Source organism: Indicator indicator, chromosome 30 (genome assembly GCF_027791375.1).
Source record: "Indicator indicator isolate 239-I01 chromosome 30, UM_Iind_1.1, whole genome shotgun sequence".
NCBI classification, from domain to species: domain Eukaryota; kingdom Metazoa; phylum Chordata; class Aves; order Piciformes; family Indicatoridae; genus Indicator; species Indicator indicator.
Window position 1 is genome coordinate 63,851 of NC_072039.1, and position 23,395 is coordinate 87,245.

The window sequence follows — 23,395 nt, forward strand, 5'->3', positions numbered from 1 at the left end:
CTTCCAACTGTAATAATTTTTCATGGAATCATTTATATAATCGTTTAGGTTAGAAAAGACTGTTAAGATCATAAAGTCCAATCATAATTTTTTGTGATGGAGTACTATCTCCTGTGCAAGGTGCAGCACTAGGCTATGGGCCTCCACTGGTTCCAGATCAGAGATGGTTGACATTACACCTGTACTAACATGTTTGTTAAACTTCAAAACCAGTAGAAAAGTGTATTTTGAGCCTGTGTTAGTCAGCAGGAGGACCTGACCATAAAATGAAGCTGGCAAGCTTGCTTAAATTCTTTGTGAATAATGTAAATATATTCCTTGTGAGTAATAGCTAAATTTCCTTGTCTCTTTCTGCTTCCTGAGAAAATATTTTGCTGAAAGCATATTGTATTAGGGATCTTTTTGTGCCTGGTCCTCTTGTCTCCCCTCGCTGATCTCCCACCGATTGTCAGGATATTGAGATAAGAGTGGACCTGGGCTTATGTTCATATAACAGATGTGTTCCTTCACCTCCCAGACCTCTGAAGTCTTGCATGCAAATCAAGGTCTGATCCAAAACTGGAGAAGTATTGCATTTAGGTTCATTACAGAACACCATGTATTCTCAGCTTGATATACTTTTAGACATGGGGAGGACCTACTGAAGGCTGATGAGATCCCAGCTGCTTCCAAAGGACAGAGGACTCACAAGCAAAGCTACATCCAAACTCTGATAATTTCCAAAAATATTTTGGTCTTTGCACTCTTGAATATGATCAGCTCATATCTCTGTTTTTCTGCAACCCAAATACTAGCCTACCTGTGACTGGATTCAAGCTGACAAAGCCCCTCCTTGACTGTTTTGGTTTAAACCTGAAACATACATCTATAGACAATTTTAGTTTCAAGTGTTGCTTGTTTTCTATTGTACTCCAGTTTTAAGTCAGAGAAGCTAAGCAGCCTTCAACCCTGGTTCCAACATATGGGAAACATATTAGCAAAGTTCTGTTTTAACTTTCCTGTACATGGGAAAAGACTGTTCTTTCTGGGTGTTTCTAAATACATCTGGTGTCCTGTGTCCCCCGCACCTCCTCCCCCCTTTCCTGTGTTATTATGGCTTGGCTATTAATTCTTCAGAAGTGACTGCTGTTTCCCAGTGTCTTCACATTATAAGAAGTTTTATGCCAAATGTAGAGTAGACACAATTCTTGAAAATCAGTGCCTGAGGCTACCCATGGAACAGCAAATTGCTTTCCCATAACCATACTCACAAAAAAAAGACAAACAGCCCACTTCGAGCCTTCCCGTCTTTTACTGCTTTTTCAATAGAATAGCTTTTGCTGTAGATTTATATTTATTCACCACATAAATACTCGCCCTGTAATTGTCACATCTTGCACCAGAACAGATTGTGTCTGCCTGGTTGTAAAGATGTGTCTCTGACCAAGAACAAATTGAACCAAATCACTGACACAGATGCAGATTGTAGCATTTCCATTTCCTCAGTGGTATAAAACTCAGACTCACTCAGCAGAAATGGTCATATTTGGCTATTCAGATTTTATTAATGCTGAGGCTTGTGCAGAAGGATACTTACAGAGGACTACCCATGTTTTCTGCATTTTTCACCTTAGTTTTAATATATTTCATAATAAAGAGGATCCTCCTACATTGTAACTAATTGCTCTAAGTGCTCCTCTCTATCTACATTGTAAGCTGAGGCATAGCCTAGTGAAAAACTGCCCCTACCATTTATTATTAGCAATAAGGACAGTTGACCCATATCCTCCATAGTTTCTTCCAGTCATCCTTAGGATAATAGCCAGATGACTCATGTGAAGTAAATTCTCCAGAAGCCTGCTGACATATCAGAAACATCTCAAGGTTGCCACCAAAAGCAAACCCACCCCTAAATGCTGAAAAGAAAGGAGGGGGAAAAGTCACATTCCTTTTCTGAATGAGTGATGTGTGGATTCCCCTTCAGCAAGGACAAAAGAAATAAAAACTCAAGGCAATGAAAGCATAGGTCTCTGTCAATTTTAATCTTTCATTTATGTTTGCTTCTCAAAAGTTTTTCCATTAGCTAAAAATACACTTAAGAGTGTCAATCATTTCTCTAAACTTAAGAAGGTGTATTTTCTTTCCCATGTGGTGGTTTGGTTTGGTTTGGTTTTTTGAACCTGATACTATTGATTGTTAAATATTAAAATAATTTTACTCCCAGCTTTCTCTCCTTTGGTGAGTTGTGGTTAATGTCAGGGCCACGATTTTCCTGGAAGCGGCCATGTAGCTATAGCATGAAGTTATCTCTGCAAACATTGCTCTAAGGAAAAAAGCCTACAAATCTACTAATATGAAATCCAATTTCAGTGTGGATGAAGAAGTTGTAAGTTGTTATACGGCATTAGCCAAAGAAGGCTGTTGTGTATATCTTCAGACAGAGAACTGGAAATGCCATTTCCAAAAATTTTGAGTAGTGGGGTAAGATCTGAGGAAATCAGTTCAAATCACAGCCTCCTTGGAAAAGCTATGAATCTTAACCATATGTGAATATTGCAGACATATTATTTAAAAAAAGGCGGGGGGAGGACAGACAGGACAAGGGACACGGGATTACGACACATGGAACATTCACACTGAAATGTTCAAATTGACATTTTAAACTTCTAAAATGTGATATTAGAGAAAGCCATTTCTTGAGCTGTCCCATTTTATTAAGCAGATGAAAATTGTAAAGGATCACCAAAGACACATTCTTCAAATGTAGCCTTCCAAAGACAGAACTTCCATGGATATGCAACTGGTACATAGGGCTGAGCTTCCCTTTTTCTTTCTAGCACATCAGATCGATGAGTGACCCGGAGTAAGATTCTATCCTGGGATGCATAAATAGGCTTAACAGAAAAACCCAAAATCCAGAATCAGTACATTAGATGAAAGGAATCCAGCATCCTTATCTAAAATTTAATTTTAGATATTATGATGGAAGAAGGGGAGGAAATTGTGTTAGTACTGAGGGAACCCAAAAAGGGAATAATAATGAAATGTGTAGATGGCCTTCATGCCTGTGAGGCCCTGGAGGTGATAAGAGATGTTGTACCTCCAAACCATGTGAGAAATGGATGGAAGTAAAAAATAATAAAGTATTGCCTTTCAGAAATGGATGGGAAGGCAACTGGGAAGAAAGACACCTGTTCAAATAAAGATAAATCAGTGGGCTTAACGAGATGGAAAAGTGGAACTGTGACATTCACCTATGTCTCAATAAATAGCCACTGGCTCCACAGGTCTGGGCCACTCTGCCCACCGTGCAGCAGTGGTCACCTCCTCACAATTGCCTGTCAGTTGAACTTCTGCTCTCCACGTTGAGACTGGCAGGTCTGGGATCAACATATCGCTCGATGTGCTCAGGAAAACCGGCAAGTACAGATGAAATTTGGCACAGATGAAACTTGGCACATATCCTTCTCTAAAAAGGACAACCCAGAGTTTACTCATTCTGTGTGAGCATTTTTTATCTTGTTCTCTGTTGTACCCTTGTATAGGACAAGGTAGGGATGATAAGAATTGCTCCATGTTACCATCTTCCTGGTTTGCAGTGTTGAATGTAAATACGCTCCAAACAAAACCCTTCATAGGCACTTAGGAACAGATTCCACTTGAAGGTTCTTTGTAGAACTTGTGAAGTGTCCTTCCAGTATTGTGTTAAAACTGTGTAGAACTGGTGAAGTGTCTCTCCAGTGTTATGTTAAACTACAGGCTTGCAGATAATCCATCCTAACGTTTTCTGCAAGTGGTGTGGGGTTTTTTAAATTTCAATCTTCATAGCTTTATTTTACAGTTCCTTCAAATTCTGTGATTTAGTGTAATGGAGTTCATTTTATGTAAGAGCAGCAACAGAATTTTTTAGTTAGTGTGTGGAGGAGGACAAGGTGTTCAAATATGATTCATGAGTTAGAGTACTTGATAAAAAAAACTAACAGCAATAAAATTAGAACAAAACTAAACTGACCAAGAAAAAAACTACAAAAAGCTCAGAACCTTGAATGAGTCAAGAAGAGTTCACTGGAAAAGAGAAACCAGGATGCATGCAAGCATCAGGACCAGCATTACAACCTTAGCAGGAGGCAGGAGGGTGCTGCTGGCACTGGACCAGTACACCTTGCGCTTGTTCAGAAACTGAATAGGTCGGAAATTTTCAGCCATGAGAGTTGAGTTCTTCCCATCAAAGTGGAGTGTTGAAAACTGAGAGATCTGCAGACACAGATGAAAAGCACATTGTTAAAATTCTTTTTTCCATGAAACACTGGAAATTATATTATCAATATTCAGTGCCTTACTCTGGTTTTGAGCTCTATGGATGCATTAAATCTTGCAGGAAACAATGTGATGGGAGGCTACTGCCAGAAGTCACCAACAGATGACTTCTTTGAGCCTTGGAAATCACGAGGACTTCCTTTCTGTGTGAGCCAAATGTTTTGTTCAGCTCATGGATCTTGTTACACCAGTCCTTGTGATGCACACACACCTGCCCTTGTCCAACACATCACAGAGACTCAAAGCAAGAGGATGAGGATTTCTGGTTTTGCTTCGTGTTTCTAACACCATCCCAGAGCAAGCAGATGCGTAATCTTGTGTACTGTGCTCTGCTGACTGTGTGTGGCTGAGCATTCTCCTGGGACTGAAGTGATTATATGGGTACATTGCAGGAAAAGGGACTCAGATGCTGGCTCTCAGCCAGGATGTGCTGGCTAGTGGTATCACTGAGAGCCGATTCCAGGACTTCTGAAGTTTTTGTGTGCTCTGTCAGCTGAACAATCATGATCCAGTCTCTTGTTCCTCTCGGCAGGACAAAAATATGTTGCTTAAAGATGATGCTGACAGACTCACAGCTTGCATTTTGAAGTATTCTGTTTTGGTATCTTGACACGACGTTAGGAGAAAATCAGTGAAACCTGGCAGTGAGCAGATGACAGCTGTGGAAGTGCTGCTGCTGAAAAGCTGAGCTACAAATCCCTGGCACACAGGACTGTGTTTAGGCTAATGCCAGGTGTCACAGGAACACAGCATCTAACAAGTCTGTGTTAAGTAACTGTAAGCAGCCCTTCCAGGCTGTCCCTCTGTGACTCACCTGAGCAATACTGAGTTCAACTGGCTTCTCAAACACTGTCCAGGTGACACCCTCATAGCAGTCAGGAGTGGTGAGGGAGCCCTCATACCGATAGTACCTTCTAAGCTCTTCCTCGGGTGGGAGAAGAGAGCTCAATGGCAAAGGCTCCATCTGTGCTGTTTCCCCTAGACAAACCATGTGCAAATACTGCTTGTAACAAGTGCGGCTGCAAGCATTGCCCACATTTGTCTCCAGGGGTGTCTGCTGCTTGTGGCTTTGTGAAGCCCCAGCCCCATACACGTCCCACACTACCCAGGGCAGCCACACTGGGCTGCTTGTGAAATCCCTGACTGCCAGCCTTGGATCCTGCAGACCACAAGTTACATACACCTCTTGTGTTACTCTCTCTGATTTTTCTTCTCACTGTGCTTCCTCCTGCAAATGCAGGGATAGTCATTCAGGTTCTGGATGGTTTCATTACTGCAAATATGGAGAACTAAATTTTGTCCCACCTGTGATATCCCAAGTGCTTGACAAAATAACCTTTGTCTTTTGGTTTTCTCTACTGTAATTAGAGCAGGATTGGACCATGAACTACCTAGGACTGTATATACTTCAAATAAATATATGATGTGTTTTGACCAACACAAATTTCATACCTTTGTATTTGATTTTCTCCAATTCCTTTATTAGAGTTGTGTAGTTTTTGTTTTCTTCTTCAATCTGAAATGAAATTTTTTTTTATTCCAAATCACTCATCTCTCAACAAATGCTTGCTTTAAATTAAATGTGAATTAAATGGAAAAGAACCACAAAGCTAAAAGAGAATAGCAAGGAATTCTTTTTGCTATTTTTAGCCATTAGCAACATTGTTCCTTTACCAATTTCAAGAAATTGGTAAAGGAACTAAGTGTTGGCACTGAGAGGCTGCAGAAAATATGAAGTCTTAGGTTTTGAGGTGCTGTAATAAATATCATCATGGATTACTCAGCCAAATTGCTGGTAGATTTGAGATGGGCAATCAAAATTTGACTACCTACCTTTATAAAGAATGCTAACACAGCCACACCATCTGCATGTTGCTTTGCTTCTGTTACATCTGAAACATCTTCTCTTATGTGGACGATATGAAGCTGTAAACACAATAGCCAAGGCAAATTATTTGTTCAACTTCCTCTACAGTTCCTCAGTTCATCATTCCACTGTTGGGGGGTCTCATAGGAGAACTAGCCAATCATTTACCACAACAGGATATTAAAAAGCAGAGTTCTCAAGGAAAAGCCATTATCTGTAAACAGTGTCACCTACCTCCATGGCTTGTTTTTCTCCATCTATGCTGTGCTCTGACCCGGGAAGGTATTGTGGCACACCTTCTATTCCCCAGTGCAAATGAAATTCTACTGCCTTGTATTTCCTTCTCAGACCTCCTCCTCCAATTTTAGGGAATATGCTTAATGCTACTTTAACTGGGGAAAACAAATAAGTTGTTTTAAAAACAAAAATAAATAAGATTATACATTAATAGCATGTGAGAGCAGAGAGACGCACATTCTGGAGATTCAAATGAGATTAAATGGATCCTGAAGTTCTGGCTTGGCTTTTCATACTGAGTGTTGCAGGAGCTGAACCCTTGCAAAATGTTAGCTGAGATTCATGTGAGATAAAAGGGAGCAATATCACTGCCCCCTTCCCATAATACACAACAGCATTTAGGCATCCCTCCATGGCACAGCTCCTGGAGGTTCTGCTCCCACATCTGCCTAGGATTTGCTCAATGAACTTGAATGATTTGTGCAGAGCCTCACTTGATGAAGAGCTGAAGTACCCATTACTTCAGCTGCATTAATACAATAAATTGGGTGGTATTTTTTTCCATCTGTAAAGTGGAGGAAAAGGACAAAGATGTACTTTGGACTGTTCTGAGGAAAGGATTTTTTTATGGCAGCCATTGATATATCCTTTGGAATGTCATCATTTAATTGCATTTTGTACGAAAGAGGGTAATAGACTCTCTCCTTGATTGCACTGAGGTGATTTGTAGTGATTTTTTCACTGCCATTATAACTCCAGGAGTCAAGGCTACTTATTCCTTTCAGAAGTATTCCTTCATTTTTTTTATCTAGGAGAACACCCACCATCAAAGTATTCTTAAAAGTAAGCTTGACCACAGTTTATTTGGGTTTTAAGTGTTTTTATCTCCTATTGTCTGCACTGTAACAATTATTTCTGACAGGGCTTAAAGAAGATCTGTTTTATTTTAGTGTTGCAAGTTAAGCCTAAGCACCTAAGTTTTTTATCCCTTTAATGTAATGCTTGATCTGCTGCTAACAGCAAACCAGACTTTTCTCAGGAGACATTTTTTCTGGCTATAAATCACTGCCACTTCCTGTGCTGGAGACATTTGGGATGTATTTTCCAGCTCTACAAGATTTCTGCATTAAGCACCACACTTTTCTTTCCATAGGAAAGATTGTTTTCAACTGAATTGAAGCCCCAGAGATTTCATTTCTGTTCTGAATTCCAAATGAACTGGAAGCTTTTGTGAGTCATGTAGTTACTTTGTTTGGTTGTTGTTTGTTTTTTTTTTTTTACCTGTAAGTGGAAGAGTAATATATCTTTGTTGGCTTTGTTTTGATTGTAGGACCTTTGGGACATTGGCCTTTGTTATCTGCACATCACCTCTCTACTCTGCCCTTGTGAGACCACACCTGCAATACTGTGTCCAGTTTTGGGCTTCCCAGTTCAAGAGAGACAGAGACCTTCTGGAGAGAATCCAATGGAGAGCCACAAGGATGCTTAGGGAACTTGAGCATCTCCCCTATGAAGAGAGACTGAGATCCCTGGGGCTATTTAGTCTTGAGAAGGGAAGGCTGAGAAGGGATCTGATCAATGTCTATCAATATGTGAGGGGTGGGTGTCAAGTGGAGGGGGCCAGGCTCTTTTGGGTGGTTCACAGTGATAAGACAAGGAACAGTGGATTCAAACGAGAACATAGAAGATTTCACCTCAACATGAGGAGAAACTTCTGTACCATGAGGGTGACAGAGCTCTGGAACAGGCTGCCCAGGGGGGTTGTGGAGTCTCATTCTCTTGCAACTTTGAAAAGCCACCTGGATGTGTTCCTGTGCAGACTACCCTAAGTCATCCTGCTCTGGCAGAGGGGGGTTGGACCTGATGATCTCTTGAGGACCCTTCCAACCTCTGATACACTGTGAGACTGTGATCACTGAATGTAATGATAGTCTAATCTCATGTAAAGCTTTCAGATTGCAGCTGTAATTTACACAGTAACAGTTCCAGTGTTGCACTCACTCTAACACAGGAATTGGTTGCTCTCAGAAGACATTTTAAAGCCCAGATTGAAAACCTAATACTTTTGCATGGCTGAGAAATATTTAAGTTCTGACCAGTCCTTATGAATATTAATTTTTGTGTGAAAGATATTTCTAGTGACTGTAATATGAAGATTCTAGAATATCAGTCTGTATTGGGAAAGTCATCAGCATATACCAATGAGAAGTCAGAACATGGCTTTTCCTTATGATTTTCCAAAATACTGATGGTTTAAACTAGGATCTCTGGCTCTAAAATTCCACCCAACTGCCCACCTTCCCAGCTTCCTTTTAAAATTAGGAAAATATCTGCCATTTGCAGCTTTCCAGTTTAATGATTTGGCAGTTTAAAACAAACCAGCTGACATTTTAAGAATACCTATAGATATGGGAGTAAACCCAAACAAACTGCCCCAAACATCCCCACAAAATAAACAAACAAACAAAAGAGAAAACCAAACCAAACCCCAAAAAAAACCATCAGAGAAAATGAGTTAAAATCTGAAATTTCAGCTCATTGTTTAATGAACTAGTAACACACTCATACACACTGAGGTGGTTGGTTGATTAGAGGTTCCCTAGGCATCTCAAATTGCTTCTGCACATGCACAGAACCAGTTTCCACTGAGATGCTCAACAACTGTGTCCAGAATCCAAAAACCTGGTGATTTCCATCAAGTTCCCAGAAAACCCTGGTGCAGAAGGGCTTCTGAAAGCTTCACCTCTGAGCTATAGGGGTGCTATCCTATTTTTGCTTCCTTGTTATTAAGCAGCAATAGTGATAGCTAACACTTTGCCTAGGACCTGGAAGAAGCAAATGGAAGGTTCCAAGTGAAGGCCCAAGTAAATCCCGTAATAATAGGAATCATTTGATAGTACTTGCCTGTGTGTCCATTATTTTCTATGTTCCATTTTGAAGACCCCTTCACATCATATCCTTCAAAATTCAGTGGCTTAAGGTTCTTGTCATAAATAACATTTTTGGTGACAATGTTGATAGGTGACTGTTTCTTTCCTTTGCAGGCAGTATCTACTTGATACCATTGTCGAGGCTCTATTTAAGGATGAAGAAAACCAGTTTTTCCTATAGACTTCAAATCCTTGATAAAGCAAAACCATCCAAAACCAATATATTCTTCCTTGAGAAACTGGAGCTACTTTTGAAGAAAACATCTTTGGATATTGTAATTTAATACAGAAACTTTTCTTAGCATCTAAATTTTTTGTAGTTTAAAAACTATTACTGTGTCAAGAATGTTCTCTTACGCTTAACAGGAAAATATGCACATGCATGTGGCTGTAAAATAGAAAGAGAGCTAGCACTGAGGTTGATTAACATGGTGCTGAGGGACATGGTTTAGTGGTGACCTGGCAATGCTGAGTTAATGGTTAGACTTGATGATCTTAAAGATCTCTCCAACCAAAATGGATCTATGATTCTATAACTTCTATGATTCTGTTTCTATAAAGAGACCCTTCTATATTCTATAAAGAATCCAAACACTAATGTGATGGGAAAAATAAATTATTTAGCAGTACCTTCGCAGTCTGGCTGTTGATACTTCTGTGACTGATAGCACCAATGGCCTCCAACTGAAAAAAAAAACAAACAAACAAACCAAACCAACCAAACAAAAACACAAACAAAAACTCCCAAACCAACACAAACCCCTAAAGAATTCATATATTCAAAATTAGGTTAATGAAAAGATGTACAAATTAGCCCCTGAGACAGCAGATAGGGAATGGAGCTGCAGTCTGTGATCCTCAAAGTGATAGCTGGCGACACTGTTTTGTCAGTTTGATATTTTTGTCTGTCCAATATTGTTAGAGCAAAATGTTTCATTTCTTAAGTGTACCGAAGACATTGGCCAGCCCTCCAGCAGTAGGAGTGACTTCTCATCTCCACTGGGATACACCAGAACCAGAAGTTCTAAGCACAGATTGTCACCAAATGCCTTCATGGGTGTTTCAGTAAATGAATGCCTTGTGAATACTGGGTAAACCTGTCTTCAAAGTGCTTGGTTATGACAGGATGAGAGGGAATGGATTGAAGTTTGAGGAGGGGAGATTTAGACTGACGATTAGAAAGATGTTCTTTAGAGTGAAGGTGGTGAAACACTGGAACAGGTTGCCCAGGGAGGCTGTGGATGTCCCTTCCCTGGAGGTGTTCAGAGCCAGGTTGGATGAGGCCTTGAGCCACCTGGGCTGGTGGAGGTGGCCCTGCCCATGGCAGGGGAGTTGGAACTGAATGACCTTTAAAGTCCCTTCCAACCCAACCCATTCTATGATATGATTCGTATGTGTTAGTGTCTGTATGTATGTGTGACTGCAGACACACTTTTGTCAACTTATCTAGCCCAGGGGTCAGTATTTGCTGTAACAGCTGCTGCACCAGCAACCTGTGATGGGGAATGGTCTTTCTTTGCAAGTTATGTGTCATGAGAAAAATTATTGCACTGCAGGAATAACCTGGACAGAGCTGTTTAAGGGTGGTAGCATTTATGCATCACGAGAGGAGAGTTACCTGCAAAAATTTGACGTGAAATCTCTTTGGGATGGCAGTTAAACCAGAAAGGAGAGTTGTCAGGTGAAATATCAAACTCTGTTTATGTATTCTGATCTGTTTACTGTAAATTCTTGGAACAAGGTCTGCTGTTCCGGGTTTGTATAGTGCCTTGCACAATGGGAGTGTGACCGTGACTTAGACATCAAAGCATTACCATAAAGCAAATCAAATTTTACAGTCAATATGATTCACAATTAGGACTAAATCCATCAAGTTCATTGTTCATTCTGTGCAAGGTTGTGGAGCTTTTAGACCACGGCCATAGAACCATGGAAAATCAAGGACAACCACAGGAAACACTGAGGCAAGGTAAATATCACCAAGTAATATTGCCAGTAGGCCTGATACAGTATCTCTGTACCAGAGGAGTCAAATAGAAGTGGGTTATGGAGCCTTCCATTGCCTGAGTCCAGCCCTTCCCAAAAAAAGCAACCACTGCCTTTTTACCAGCCAACGTTTGGCAGGTTCTCTCTAAGAAGCTTGTGGGTTTCAATCACATCTTAGCAGATTGACACAGGAGCATACTAAAAATCTTTCAGCCTGCACATCAAGATGCTGGGCAGAATAAGTTTAAAAGCTCAAAAGTTAAATAAAATTAAATTTAAAAATCCATTCCTCAGGTGGCTTCTGCTGCCCTGCTTCAAGCACTCATGAGCATTCTTCCCTTCTTCTATTGCATGCAATGTGTGTCAAGTAACCAGCTTGTACTTTTGTAAGCTTTCTGCAGAATTCCTCATGTCTACAAGCTAACAAAAAATTAGTGTTTTTCTATCATGTGCTTATCGCAGTTGTGGCTTAGAAAGCTGAAGGTATCCGTGAAGCAGAGCAGGATATATACTCAGCCATTCTTAAGAAAAAGTTCCTTAAAGCTGTTAAACCTCAATCAGTGAGGTAATTAAACACTGCAGAATGCCTGAGCAAACAATGAATTAATGGTTATCATGATTTAGGTTTGATTTTTTTTTTGTTTTGGTTGGCAGTAATGTAGCATTAGAGAGTCTTGTGTGTAGATACTGCTGAGGAGGAACCAGGCTGCCATAATCTGTGTCACCTACAAAGAAAATTAGCATTTGGATTTTATTTGACTCAGGTGTGATGCCTCCCTACCTTATAGGGACCTTGCATTTGCAATGGTCTTTTTTACCCCCTGGTTTATGGGTTAATTTCTGAAGTAAGAAGGAAAGAGACTTGTCACATCCAGTCAGTTGTCTGTGATTATACCCTAAGGTATGTTGTCTGGCCTAGTTTTAATTGTTTGAGTGGCTCCTGGCACTTCCCTCAGAAGACTTCTCCACAGTCTATTAGCCTTCACTGTCAGGAAATGCTTCCTGTTTAATAGCTTACATTTTCCACTTGCTTATCTGCATCCCACCACTCCTAGGAATATCACTGAACCACCCTAAACAATTCTTTGTCCTCCCTAGTGTTAACATTTAAATAGTTGCCTCATAATCTGTAATTCCTGTTCTTGCCTGATCTATCCTTTGTACCATCTCTTGACAACATGTCCTTCACCTTTCCACCATTTTCTCTCTCTTTCTCTGAAGCCCCTTTCTTGGATGGTAACAGATCCTCTCCTTCAGTCCTCGCACCTCACTGCTCTTCCCATCAAACCTCAGCTCCTCCATTCTCTTTCCTGTTGTTTATTACCCAGGAAAATGCATTAGAAAGTTGGGGGTGGGGGGTGTTGTTGTTTTTGCAGAATCATAAAATTATTCAGGTGGGAATAGACCTCTGAGGTCATCAAGCCCAGCCTATGACCTAACACCACCACATCAAACAGACCATGCCACATCCAATATTTCCTTAAACACCTCCAGGGATGGCGACTTCACCACCTCTCTGGGCAGTCCATTCCAGTCCTCTCCATGAGGAAGTGCTTCCTAACATCCAACCTAAACTTCCCCTGGTGCAGCTTCAGGCCATGCCCTCTGGTCTTGTCACGAGTTTTGGTTGGTTTGCTTTGTATTTGCAGTGCTGAAACCCCTGCTGTGATACGAGATGCCCTGGAGGCTTTCTCCCATACCTGGCTGGTACATGTGAGTTAAGCCATGAGTATTCGTCTACACTGAGCTCAGGACAGTCTTAGCTATCAGCCAGGATTTCCAAAAGCTCCTTGCTAATTGGCATTAAATAGAGACCTTTGCATTGCTGTCATCATGGGAAGTCATCTAATCCACATACACCTGGACTTAGAATTTTACATTATCAAATATATCTGCCTCTTACATTGTATTAAGGATTCTTGATCTAAGTGGTGTCACCTTGACCTTACTGGGGTTTAATTTAAAGTAGGGCTGAACTGGGCTGGAGGCCTCCTCTTCCTTCACAAAGTTCAAGACAGTTAAATTTAGGGAGTCTCTCTTGGCAAGTAAGCAGTGCTATTTATCTCTGCCTTTTCCTTGTCAAATTTACAACTGGTTTCCTGACCAAAGCTGTTTCTTGGCACCAGAATAGCTGGAAAACAATACAATTACGTATTGTTTTTATTGTATTCTAAGTGTTTTCACTTGGTTTTGCCATCGAGCCCAGCTTGGAAACTTGAAGCAAAAAATTCCTTCAATTAAGAACTCCCTCTTCCATCCACTTTTGCAGCTGGATGGAGAACAGTGCTTCTGGCTGGAAGCCAGTGTCTCAGCAGTTTGCCTGTGTGCTATTGTGTGATCTAGGAAAAGACCCTTAAGCTCTTTGGACCATGGTCAGATTGCCTGAGTTCCATCAAAGTTCCTAAATCTACTTTGTCCTACTTGATCCCTGCTTACTGCCCTATTTGGACCTGCTGAGCTGCTGCTAGAAGCCCACATCTCCTCTGACTCAGTGCTGTGAGCATTTGATATTCAGCTTGCTGAAAAGTGCCCTTTTAATTAATTTTCTATGTTGACAGTCAGCTCTTTCTATTAACTATATTTAATCTCTTGAAGTGTGAATGACCTCTTAGCCTGAAGTACTGAGACAGCAAGAATATCCTCTATTGCTTTTTAGCTGAAATCCCTTCTCTCCCTTTTCCTGAGTGACTCCTTTGTCCCTTTAGCTCTTGTGTCACCTTTCAGCCATGTCCTGGCTGACAGTTGGCTATTTTCTGAGACACACAGCTGATGGTGCTTCCACTACACTGCTTGCAGCCAGAGAGCCCAGGCTGTCCTGAATGTCATAGTTCTCATTACTGCTCTGTCATCCAGAACCATCCCTAAAATCTGTTACAACTTTTCTTGCAGTATTCTAGATGTGCCTTATAAACACTTGCAACAAATTACTTCCTCTGTGTCAGAGGGTGACAAAAAGTGGTTTTAGCTGTGAACTGTGATACTGTTGTAGCCTCTGTCATATATATGTGTCCTCATAACTGTGCTCTATCAAAGAAGGAATCTGGCCTTCAACAAAAAATGAGTATCCAGGGCTAAGGTGATTTGATTCTGTAGGAAATTTTGCTTTCCTTTGTTTACAACAGAGGCATTGTCAAATAAAACCCAGAAATCCTTTTTGCAAGTATATATAAAATATAGTTCAAACAAATTCCTTTGTAGCTTTACTGTCCTTTTGTAGTCCTTTGTGCTGGGTTTGTGATGACTGATCCTATGGCTAGAAATGGGAGTAAAAATCTAGTAACAGGCCATTAGATTTATTCTGCAACATAACAAAACTTCTCCTGCAATGCCACAAACAGGTGTGGAGACAGACAGCTACCTGGATAAGCGACCCTTGCAGCGTGCCTTAAAGACCTAAAGGGTTGTGTGGTCATTTGGACAGCTAAGAGGAAGATGTTCCACAGTGGTGCCTGTCTCTGAAAATGCTTTTCTGTTTCCAGTCTCTGAAAATGCTTTTCTGCTTCCAGTCTAAATGGAATGATCTAAATGTAAGAGCTAGGAGAAATCATGCCTCCAGTTTTCTCAAGTATCACAAGTGTGCAATTTGTAGCTTACAGGGGATAGTCCAATTCTTACACTTGATACCTCTATAAGAGGAAGAGGAGTGATGCTTAGGAGATGTCACCTGTCACCTGTGTATGGTTCCTATGTAAGGCCTCTACCTGACTCCTTTCCTTCTCTCTGAACTGAAGTGAAGAGCAGCAGGGAAGCACCCTGGTTTGGGTACTGGAGGAGGGTAAGGTGATGCAGAACACTGCAGTTCTGCATGAGGTCAGCTAAAGAGTGAAAAATGTTGAAAACAAGTTGATGACAGTGCATTGTACTCATGCTCATGAGGCTGAGCCTTAAGTGGAGCGTTAATAACGTGATTGGGTCCACTGTGTACATGGCAATCTGCCCACTCATTGAATCTCACCATCAGCAGGCTGCAAACTAGTGAACAATGATTTTGTATCTTGGAGTTTTGATGCCCTTGGATACCTTAGCCCAGTAAAAAATCTCTCTGCTCAAGAACCTCAATGCCTATCATGTAAATATATTCTGCCTGAGGCACTGCACAAACCAAAGCCTGAGTCACTTCACCTGTGTTCTGAGTCTTTCATCACTACATGCTATGTGCAATCACCCTTCAGCAGCTCTGAAGTCATGCGTGAGTACAAGGGACAGCTCTTGGATTCATGTGTAATGGAGACAGCAGAGATGATGTTCTAACACTTCCATGTGCAATAATTTAGGAGGAACTCAGGGTCTACAGGTGAATGTAGGTTACAGCAAGATGTGTCTGCACAGCACAAATTCCTGAACATAACCAATAATCAAGACATTTCTGGTCTGACCCAATTTTATCCATTTGTTCAATGCAGATATATCTCAGTGCCGCAACTGCAGGCTACAGAAATGTACAAACCTAAAATCATTCCAAAGTTTAGTCCATATATGGCTCTAACCCTGTCTTGTAGCTGCCTTTCTGGAGTCATCCAGTAATACAAAATGCTGTGTCTTTGCCTGCTGGACTTGTTCCTCTGGCCTACACATAAAATAGGCTGTTAGATCTGACTGAAAGCTGCTCTCTGCTTCCACTGGTCTCACCTGCTGCTCTTCCACAAGGGCTTTTCTGGCTTTTGTTGAATTTTAGTGTCAAAGAGAGAGTGAGAATGAAAACGTTGCAATGCCTTTGCAATTTGTGCCTTTATCATAAAGTATGGAAGGAACTAAGTGTACTCTGAGATTACAGGATTTGCATCCTTAGGTACCACAGTCAAGCAGCCTGTGCCCATTCCTCTCTCAGCTATAAACCCCTCCAGGTGGCAGCCAAATATGAGAATGGCTGAACTGTTCATCACCACAGTCCCTCTTAAAGACTTCATTTGATAAAATATAACTGTAGGATTCACATTTAAAGCAAAAGCTTATTAGTAAAACAATTTCAGAGTCTCAAAGCTATCAAGTGCTAAAGTGCTGCTCCTGGTTTAGCAGAGATGATGAAGGTAGAGAATCCTCTGCTGCCTGAGCGTGCAGTTTCTGCAGCTGTATGAAGAAGAGAGGGCAGAGTGCAAGGATATCTCCTGCTCTCACTGCATACTCTGCAACCTGACTAACTTGAGCTAACGTTCCTTCTGGCATACAGTGGGTCCGACAAGGACAACATATGCTGATACCTATGGATGATGGGAGGCAGACCCAGAGAAGCTGTTACATCTATTTTATTAGCTTGAATGATTTCAAGGAAAAAAAGAGAAGGAACTCCTAAGCAATTATCCTGATAAAGATCATAAATTGAGATCAAAAGTTTGCATCTATTATTCCCCTTTCTTAAACAATTGAAAATACAACTTTTCACCTCAGAGTGTATCTAAATGCATCACCATTTTAGTTTTGCCAACCCTAAAAGGGATTTGAAATACAACTATTAATATATGTGCAGTCTATGCTATGAGAACTTGAAATGGAAGAAGTTACATCTTTTTTAATATTGCTTATAGAGACACCAGGTATACTTTGTATTTGAATGGCCCTAAGGAAACATCAGACTGAGAATTAATGGTGACAAAATCAGTGTCAGCAGGGTTACATTAATTTTATGTTAAAAGTTTTATGCTAAGTTTAAAGTATGTAAGTAGAAATATAGAAAATTAGAGGAATCATGTTTTATCATGCATCAGTTTTTCGGAGCAGGAGAGCATGAACTGTGGGAGAACGTCTTCTCGTGGCTGAGTCTTGGTCTGTGATGAAAAGGTTTAAACATGCTGGGATTCACTCAATTCCTCCTAAAGAAAACTGGTTTCCGTGACCCTTGCAGCAACCCCACCACGAAGTTGGACGTACATTAGTGCCCTCTGCAATTGTTGGCTTCCCGGTGCTGGCTGATCTCTGGAAAGGTGGCTGCACCAGTGTGCCTCAGTTTCCCTTTTGTAGAGTGGAGGTAATGAAGTTTGTTTCTTTATAAAGCCCTCTGAGGACTACTAGTAAGAATTTTAAAACATATTAAGAGAGATATTTAAAACTATATTTAAAAAGATATTTAAAAGATATTAAGACAGGCCAAGGCTGAAAGCAACATGAAAGATTAGCAATCAGTTCTATTGGCTGTGTGTGTGGTAAATGATGAGGCTGGTCAGATTAGAGAAACAGCCCTGATGGAGGTGTGTTAAATGAGCTGATACATGGAGAGCACTCAATGTAGCACTGAAAAGTGTAAGATAGAAATTCAATGCCTATTTTCCTTACAAAGATACCTTTCAAATATAATTGTGAAAATAATTTTGGCTCATTCTCAAAAGTTGAAGTTACTTTAAATATTTAGCCTTTAACTATCATCATGTATCCTCTGAAGCTTAACTATCATCATGTATCCTCTGAAGCTTCTACCTCAGGAAAAGGTTTGGAAAAGAAGATGGGGAAGAGAGCTGGGGGTTTTTTGTGTGTTAAAGTCTGTTTAGTTTGCACTCAGAGAAGAAAGTGAAAATAATAATCACTGGGAAAAAAAGGTAACAAAAATATAACAAAAAGATATTGTATGCATTCCCTGTCTTACTTCCATCTGCTAGAGCTCATAAGGGGTTTCCTAAATAGTCTTTCAAGATTCTGCAATAAATCCCTTAATGATAGATCAGTAAATTTAGCAAAGTATTAATGAGTCATTAATAAATGTCAAGCAAACATTAACTGTAGACTTTGGAAGAGCAAAGGTTCTTTGTGTTTACCTGTACCACATGTATCACCTCTGGAGAGAGAATAGCTGAAAATACAAAGGAAGAGGCAAGGTACCTGAACCATCAGGGGAAAGGGAAGCTACTGAATTAAGAAGAGAGAATTAAAATGACGGAAATCCCCTCCATTTCCCCAAAGCCCAGGCTGCACTCCTTAAGGCATTTTCCAAGCATCCCAGAACCTCTGTTACTTGAAGTCTGGCAACTGAATCTTGATCAGCTTTAAACCCATGTCCCTTTAATGGGCCATTGGTGCAATGCTTCCCTCCGATACCTCTGATAAAATTGTGTCCCTTCCCCCCCTCCCCCCCCCTTAATGCAGTCTAGTCTATTTTAGGTCAAACAACAGACCCTTCATTACTATTAAGGACTGCAATGTTTATCTTTAATTTTGAGCCTCTGTGCTAATATGTAGATAGAGAAGGTGATTTAGTCAATGTTATAGGCTTGCTGATCTAATAGAAGCATAAAAATACTTTCTGCATTTTTCAAAACTAATTATAGATCGCTATTTAATCTACTCCTCATGACTGCATAGTGTGCTTATGTACACAATGCCCAGAGTGCAAAAATAGATGGAGCTGCTGGGATAATGCAGCAAAGACAGATTGGGGTTTTTAACTCTCAGGAGGCAACCACAAGAATTTCATCTTATAGGCAAAACAGCAAAGTAATGTGAGGAGAAAACTAAAACAAGGTATCTGAAGGTTTAAGAAGTTTACAAATAAAGAAATTGTTTTGACTTTTTTTTTTGACTGATATGTATAATTAACTACAAAGATCAAGTCAAACCTCATTGATTTTTCTTGGAGGAGGAAGCAACTAGAATCTCTAAAGGTGGAAAACCCTCTAAACAACCCCACCACTCATTCATTCATGAGAAAAGTCTGTACCTGATATTTTACAACAAATTGTAAAAGGCAGAGAAAGAAATAAAACATTTGTCAATAGTCTCATAGAAGAATTAAAGTCTGTACTGTAGAAACAATCAGAAATGAGAATAACCTTGGTATACGGGGTTAGAAAGAGCAGACAAGACTTACCTACTGTCTCTGTCTTGAGAATGTGCAGAGAGAACAGAACAAGGAACAGCAATTCCATTATCTATTTTAAATAGGCTTAATGTTGAAACCAGAACTGATTAGACTTCTTAGTGTCTGATCATATTTCTGCTCTCAGTTTTATACTGGAGTCCTGGACAGACCTGAAAGCCATAGCCAGGAAGGTGAACTCCTCCCCTTTGTAACTTCTTCAGCTTTACCCTACTCCTGATTTGCTTAAATTTATTCATTTATCCAAGATGAAAGACAAAAGGAACAAGGCTTCTATCACTGAGCAAGCAGCCCATCCTCGAGAACTGGCACTGCGCAATCTATGCTCCTTTAGCAGCCTATTACTAAAATGCTCCGTTCGTATTTACTGGCAGCTTGTTTTGTTGTGGTTTGTTTTTCTTTTAGCCCTGACACCTCACATGACATTCAATTAATGTCTGTGTTAAGGTTCATGCTTTGTTTCAAAAAACCCCAACGAAGTAAACAAAAACCCCATCTCCCTCACACACACACATACACCCCGCCCCCATCCCTGCCCTATAGCCCTCCAAACAGCTGCTCAGGACTGAAGTAGATGTGTGAGCCTGGAAAATGGGACTGCTGTGTGCAGTACAGGAAATGTTTGTTAGGTGGCACACCAATACCTTCCCTGCATCTGCTTTTGCACTTAGTGACTTCCCTGAAAGCATACCTTCTAGATTGTTTCTTCTTGTTGTTGTTCTCTTGATTGTTTTTTGTTTTGTTTTGTTTTGTTTTGTTTTTGTCCTTTGGGTTTTTGGGGGAGGAGGGGAGAGGAGGGTTGTTTTGTTTTGTTTTTAATTAAATAATACTTTTCCTTAACTTTTCTCTTTCTGGTACAGTAGTACAATTAAGGCAGATTTATTTCTTTTTCTATCCCCTTTGCTTTCCTGTCTGAATGCTTTACTTGTATGTATCTGATTCAGTGGCAATTCAGGATTTATGCTCACCAAACAAAGGTGTGTACAGAGCAGTGGCACTACTTCTTTTTCCTCTATAGCCTCTATCAGCGAGACATTGCATCTCTATATTCTGATATTTCTTCATCTGTCATTTTCACGTTTTCATCTTTTCATTTGGAGTTGGATTTTGATACAGCTGAGGACAACAGAAGAATGAGAGCAGCTCCCCCCTCCCCTTGCCTGTATGTGGGGATGCAGCCCACATAGAATCATAGAACAGAATCACAGAATGCATCAGTTGGAAGGGATCCTCGAAGGTCATATTGTCCAAGCTCTCTGGAGTGAGCAGGGACACCTTCAACTAAAGCATGATGCCCAGGGCCACATCAGGTCTCATCTTGAATGCCTCCAGGTTCCACCACATGCCTGGGCAGCCTGTTGCAGTGTCTCACCACTCTCATTGTGAAGAACTTCCTCCTGATGGCCAACCTAAATCTATCCTGCTCCAGTTAATGCATGCTGCTCTGGGTGCAAAAAGGACAGGATGCTTGACCCAGTGCTCCTCCATGAAGGGGTGGACAGAGTAAAGTGGCATTTTGCTGGCTGTGCTGTGCAAGCAAGGGCTGAATTAAAACTGGAGCCAAAAAAGCGCTTCTTGCTTTTACTGGAAGCTGTGGGCTCCCAGGTGAAGAGTATGGCTGTTCTGCTCTTAGTAGTAGGACCACACAGATTCAGGACCTTTTGTAACCATGGGAAATCTGACAGCTGACTTATGAGCAGGTCTTTTATTCATAAAAAGGATGGATATAAATAACATTCCAACAATGAAGATTTGCTGGGTAGTGTTTTTTTCCATCCTGGATCAGGTATATTAAAGCATGAACAGAGGATGATTTGCCTAGCACATGGTGCTAAAATAAATAGTTACTGCAGCGACAAGAACAATGAAGGAATTTGTTGCGTTTTTCAACTTCCTAGCCAGGCAGTCTTGGTGGAGCTATCTAAGCAAGGTGCATGCTGAGCACGTAGGGAGAAATGAGGGTGTGAATGTGATGGTGTCAGGTAGTGTCAGCCTTCAAGGGAAGCTGCAAGACATTTTACTCTTGGGCTTTTCTCCTCTTCTAGGAATGGGGAGTTGAACCAAAGCTCTTTGATGATTTTTTTTTTCCTCTCCTGTTTGCATTTAGTTGTCTGAAAGCCTGCTAAAACCCCTCTGGATAGGACTAAAAAATCTGAGGGTTAGAAATGTTGGTCTTGAAATCTAGGACTCTTCAGGGTTTTTTCCTATCTTCCCCTCCCTTTCCCTTCCTTGCCCTCCCTTCCCCTCTCCATTTTGTAGACCTTCCAGCCTGTCAGTACGAAAGTGGTAATACATTGCACTACAGTCACATTAATTAAATCTTCCTTTGTGCCAGAAAGTGAAGGCACACTCATAGAAAGACATTCCCTCTGCTTGTAAAGTCTGCAACCTAAATAAGCAGGGCAGACATCATAGGATGGCCAGAGTATTTTCTAAAGAAACCTAGCAGACAGGTGCTGGGCTATCGGTTCTCAATGGCATTTTTGCAGCTAGGGATGTTTTTGAAAGGAGTTACACTGCAGCTGGGTTTTATATAAAGGCCTTTGGACATTGAAAGTGTGAGGATCTTGGTCAGGGAAGATTAGAGACAAAGTCAAGTAGGGAGTCCACTGCAGATCACTGAACTCAAGGCTATGCTTTTCCTGACATAATAATACCAGACATGTCCATAGCTGCAGGATAGATAAGAACAGGAGTGAATATCAAACCCCATGAAAAACACACTTATTTTGTGTCCTAGAAAGCCACAGCAGCAAAGATTTTGGAGATGTTCCCCCACCCGGTTTGTGACATCCGTGAGATCTGACATGAGCCTGCTGCTACCAAAAGGGCATCATGGGAAGGTCTGTGGGACTGACGTGATGCCTAATGAAGCCTGCATGTGTCTGAGCAAAATGATCCTGCCATGTGCTCACAAGAGGAAGTCCAGAGCTGTTCTAAACCTCCCAGCTGAATGGCTGCAGACTCTTCATGTCCCAGCAGCACAGGCAGGAAGGGATGGAGCAGGCTGGGTCTGGCTTATGGTACAAACATGTAAGAGCCCCTGTCAAAGTCGAGGTGGTGGCACAACTCTCTGTGCTGGGAGGCTGAGTTGTTGCTCTTAGAAGGAAGATCTAAGGCTTTTGAGTATGAGACTGACTTGAATCCAAGTCTGGTTCACAGATGATCTGATCTGAGAGGAACTGGTCCTGCAGCAGGAGAGGGAAGCACATCCAAGAGACTTAAAACAGATGAATTTCATGATTAGTGCCTGAGTGATTGGGAAATGCACCCTTCAGATTGAGAGAACACAGTAAGCCCTCTTCACTTATTTGTGTTGTCATTTTCTTCATTAGAGTTCCCTCACCACTGAACAGGAAGTGTGCAATTTCATAGCTGTTAGTCAGAAACAGTAAGCCTTCGTCTTTAATGTGATAATGTGGTCTGGCTGTGATTCTCTCTGACTGGAAACTTCACTCCACTACAAGGTCATTCCCATGGAATCATTAGAAGCATCTTCAATGGCTCTTTATTTGCCTTCTCCTCAGCTCTACTGCATTAACTATTTTCTATTTTAGACTGTACCCAAGGATTAGATCCTGTATTATGTGATGCCATCACTAGTAAAGATGAACTTCTCTCCTTTCCCCAGTACTTATGTAAAGCACTTTGAGCGGATGAGCACTCTTCTCCTGGTGAGTGATGAAGCCCCAGCAGTCAAAATTTCCCAGAATTATGAAGATGTGTTCTGAAGGATGTGTGCCCCTGAGCTGTATATTTAGCTCTGGGTGTTTACAGCCTGTCCAGTGGCTTTGCCTGCTTTTCTGACACATCTCTGACTGTTGCTTTTGTGTAACAAGAGTCCTGTGCTTTAATTCAGAAGGAAGATGAGGTCTTATGAGGACCATTCCATGTTCTAAGGGATAAGACACATTCTGGCTTCTTCATATAGAACAGTTATTTATCAATGTCTGTCTCCCTTTAGCCAGCACAATATAAGTTCCTCAAAGATGAACAGTTCTGGCATCTCAGAGAAGTGCTGAAGCTCTGTGCAGACAGGCAATACGATGGTGTTCCTGCAACAAGCTCTCCTTGCCATTATTTTGTGGCTTGCAGCTAACAGAATGCTAAACAGCAGTTGGGACATTTAAGCCTCACAATTGTCTTCACTTTCTGTTCCTGGTGGAAGCCATGAAAGTAAGGCTGGGACATCACATAACTCAAAATCTGTGAGGCAGAAATTCCTCAAAGAGAGTGGGTGGAGGAGGAGCAGAGAGCTCTCTGTTTTGAAAATATCTC

The 23,395-nt window shown here is 41.0% G+C and overlaps 1 protein-coding gene across 4 annotated transcripts; it reads right to left on the minus strand.

The window, feature by feature from the left end:
* Positions 1 to 1,543: 1,543 nt before the first annotated feature.
* LOC128976948 (carbonic anhydrase 4-like) lies at positions 1,544 to 19,553 on the minus strand. Of its 4 annotated transcripts, none has more exons than XM_054394365.1 (8): positions 19,109 to 19,553; positions 9,961 to 10,014; positions 9,305 to 9,475; positions 6,398 to 6,555; positions 6,130 to 6,222; positions 5,749 to 5,812; positions 5,111 to 5,274; positions 1,544 to 4,233 (listed from the first exon to the last, which is right to left on the minus strand). In XM_054394365.1, the coding sequence occupies exons 1-8, from the start codon at positions 19,164 to 19,166 to the stop codon at positions 4,042 to 4,044; spliced, it is 954 nt and encodes a 317-aa protein (XP_054250340.1). In that variant the 5' UTR covers positions 19,167 to 19,553; the 3' UTR covers positions 1,544 to 4,041. The 4 variants fall into 4 exon arrangements, with proteins under 4 accessions (XP_054250340.1, XP_054250339.1, XP_054250342.1 ...); XM_054394367.1 differs by lacking the exon at positions 19,109 to 19,553 and adding an exon at positions 4,870 to 4,934 and having other exon boundaries at positions 4,220 to 4,233; positions 9,961 to 14,860; XM_054394364.1 differs by lacking the exon at positions 19,109 to 19,553 and having other exon boundaries at positions 9,961 to 14,860.
* Between the last annotated feature and the right edge of the window lie 3,842 nt (positions 19,554 to 23,395).

Excerpts from the sequence above, each read along its gene's own strand:
- LOC128976948 (XM_054394364.1), bottom strand. The coding sequence starts at position 10,105 with ATGAATTCTTTAGGGGTTTGTGTTGGTTTGGGAGTTTTTGTTTGTGTT. Across the intron at positions 6,223-6,397 it reads GAGAAAAACAAGCCATGGAG|CTTCATATCGTCCACATAAG; the intron begins GTAGGTGACACT and ends TTGTGTTTACAG. Across the intron at positions 5,813-6,129 it reads TGTTAGCATTCTTTATAAAG|ATTGAAGAAGAAAACAAAAA; the intron begins GTAGGTAGTCAA and ends ATTTCATTTCAG.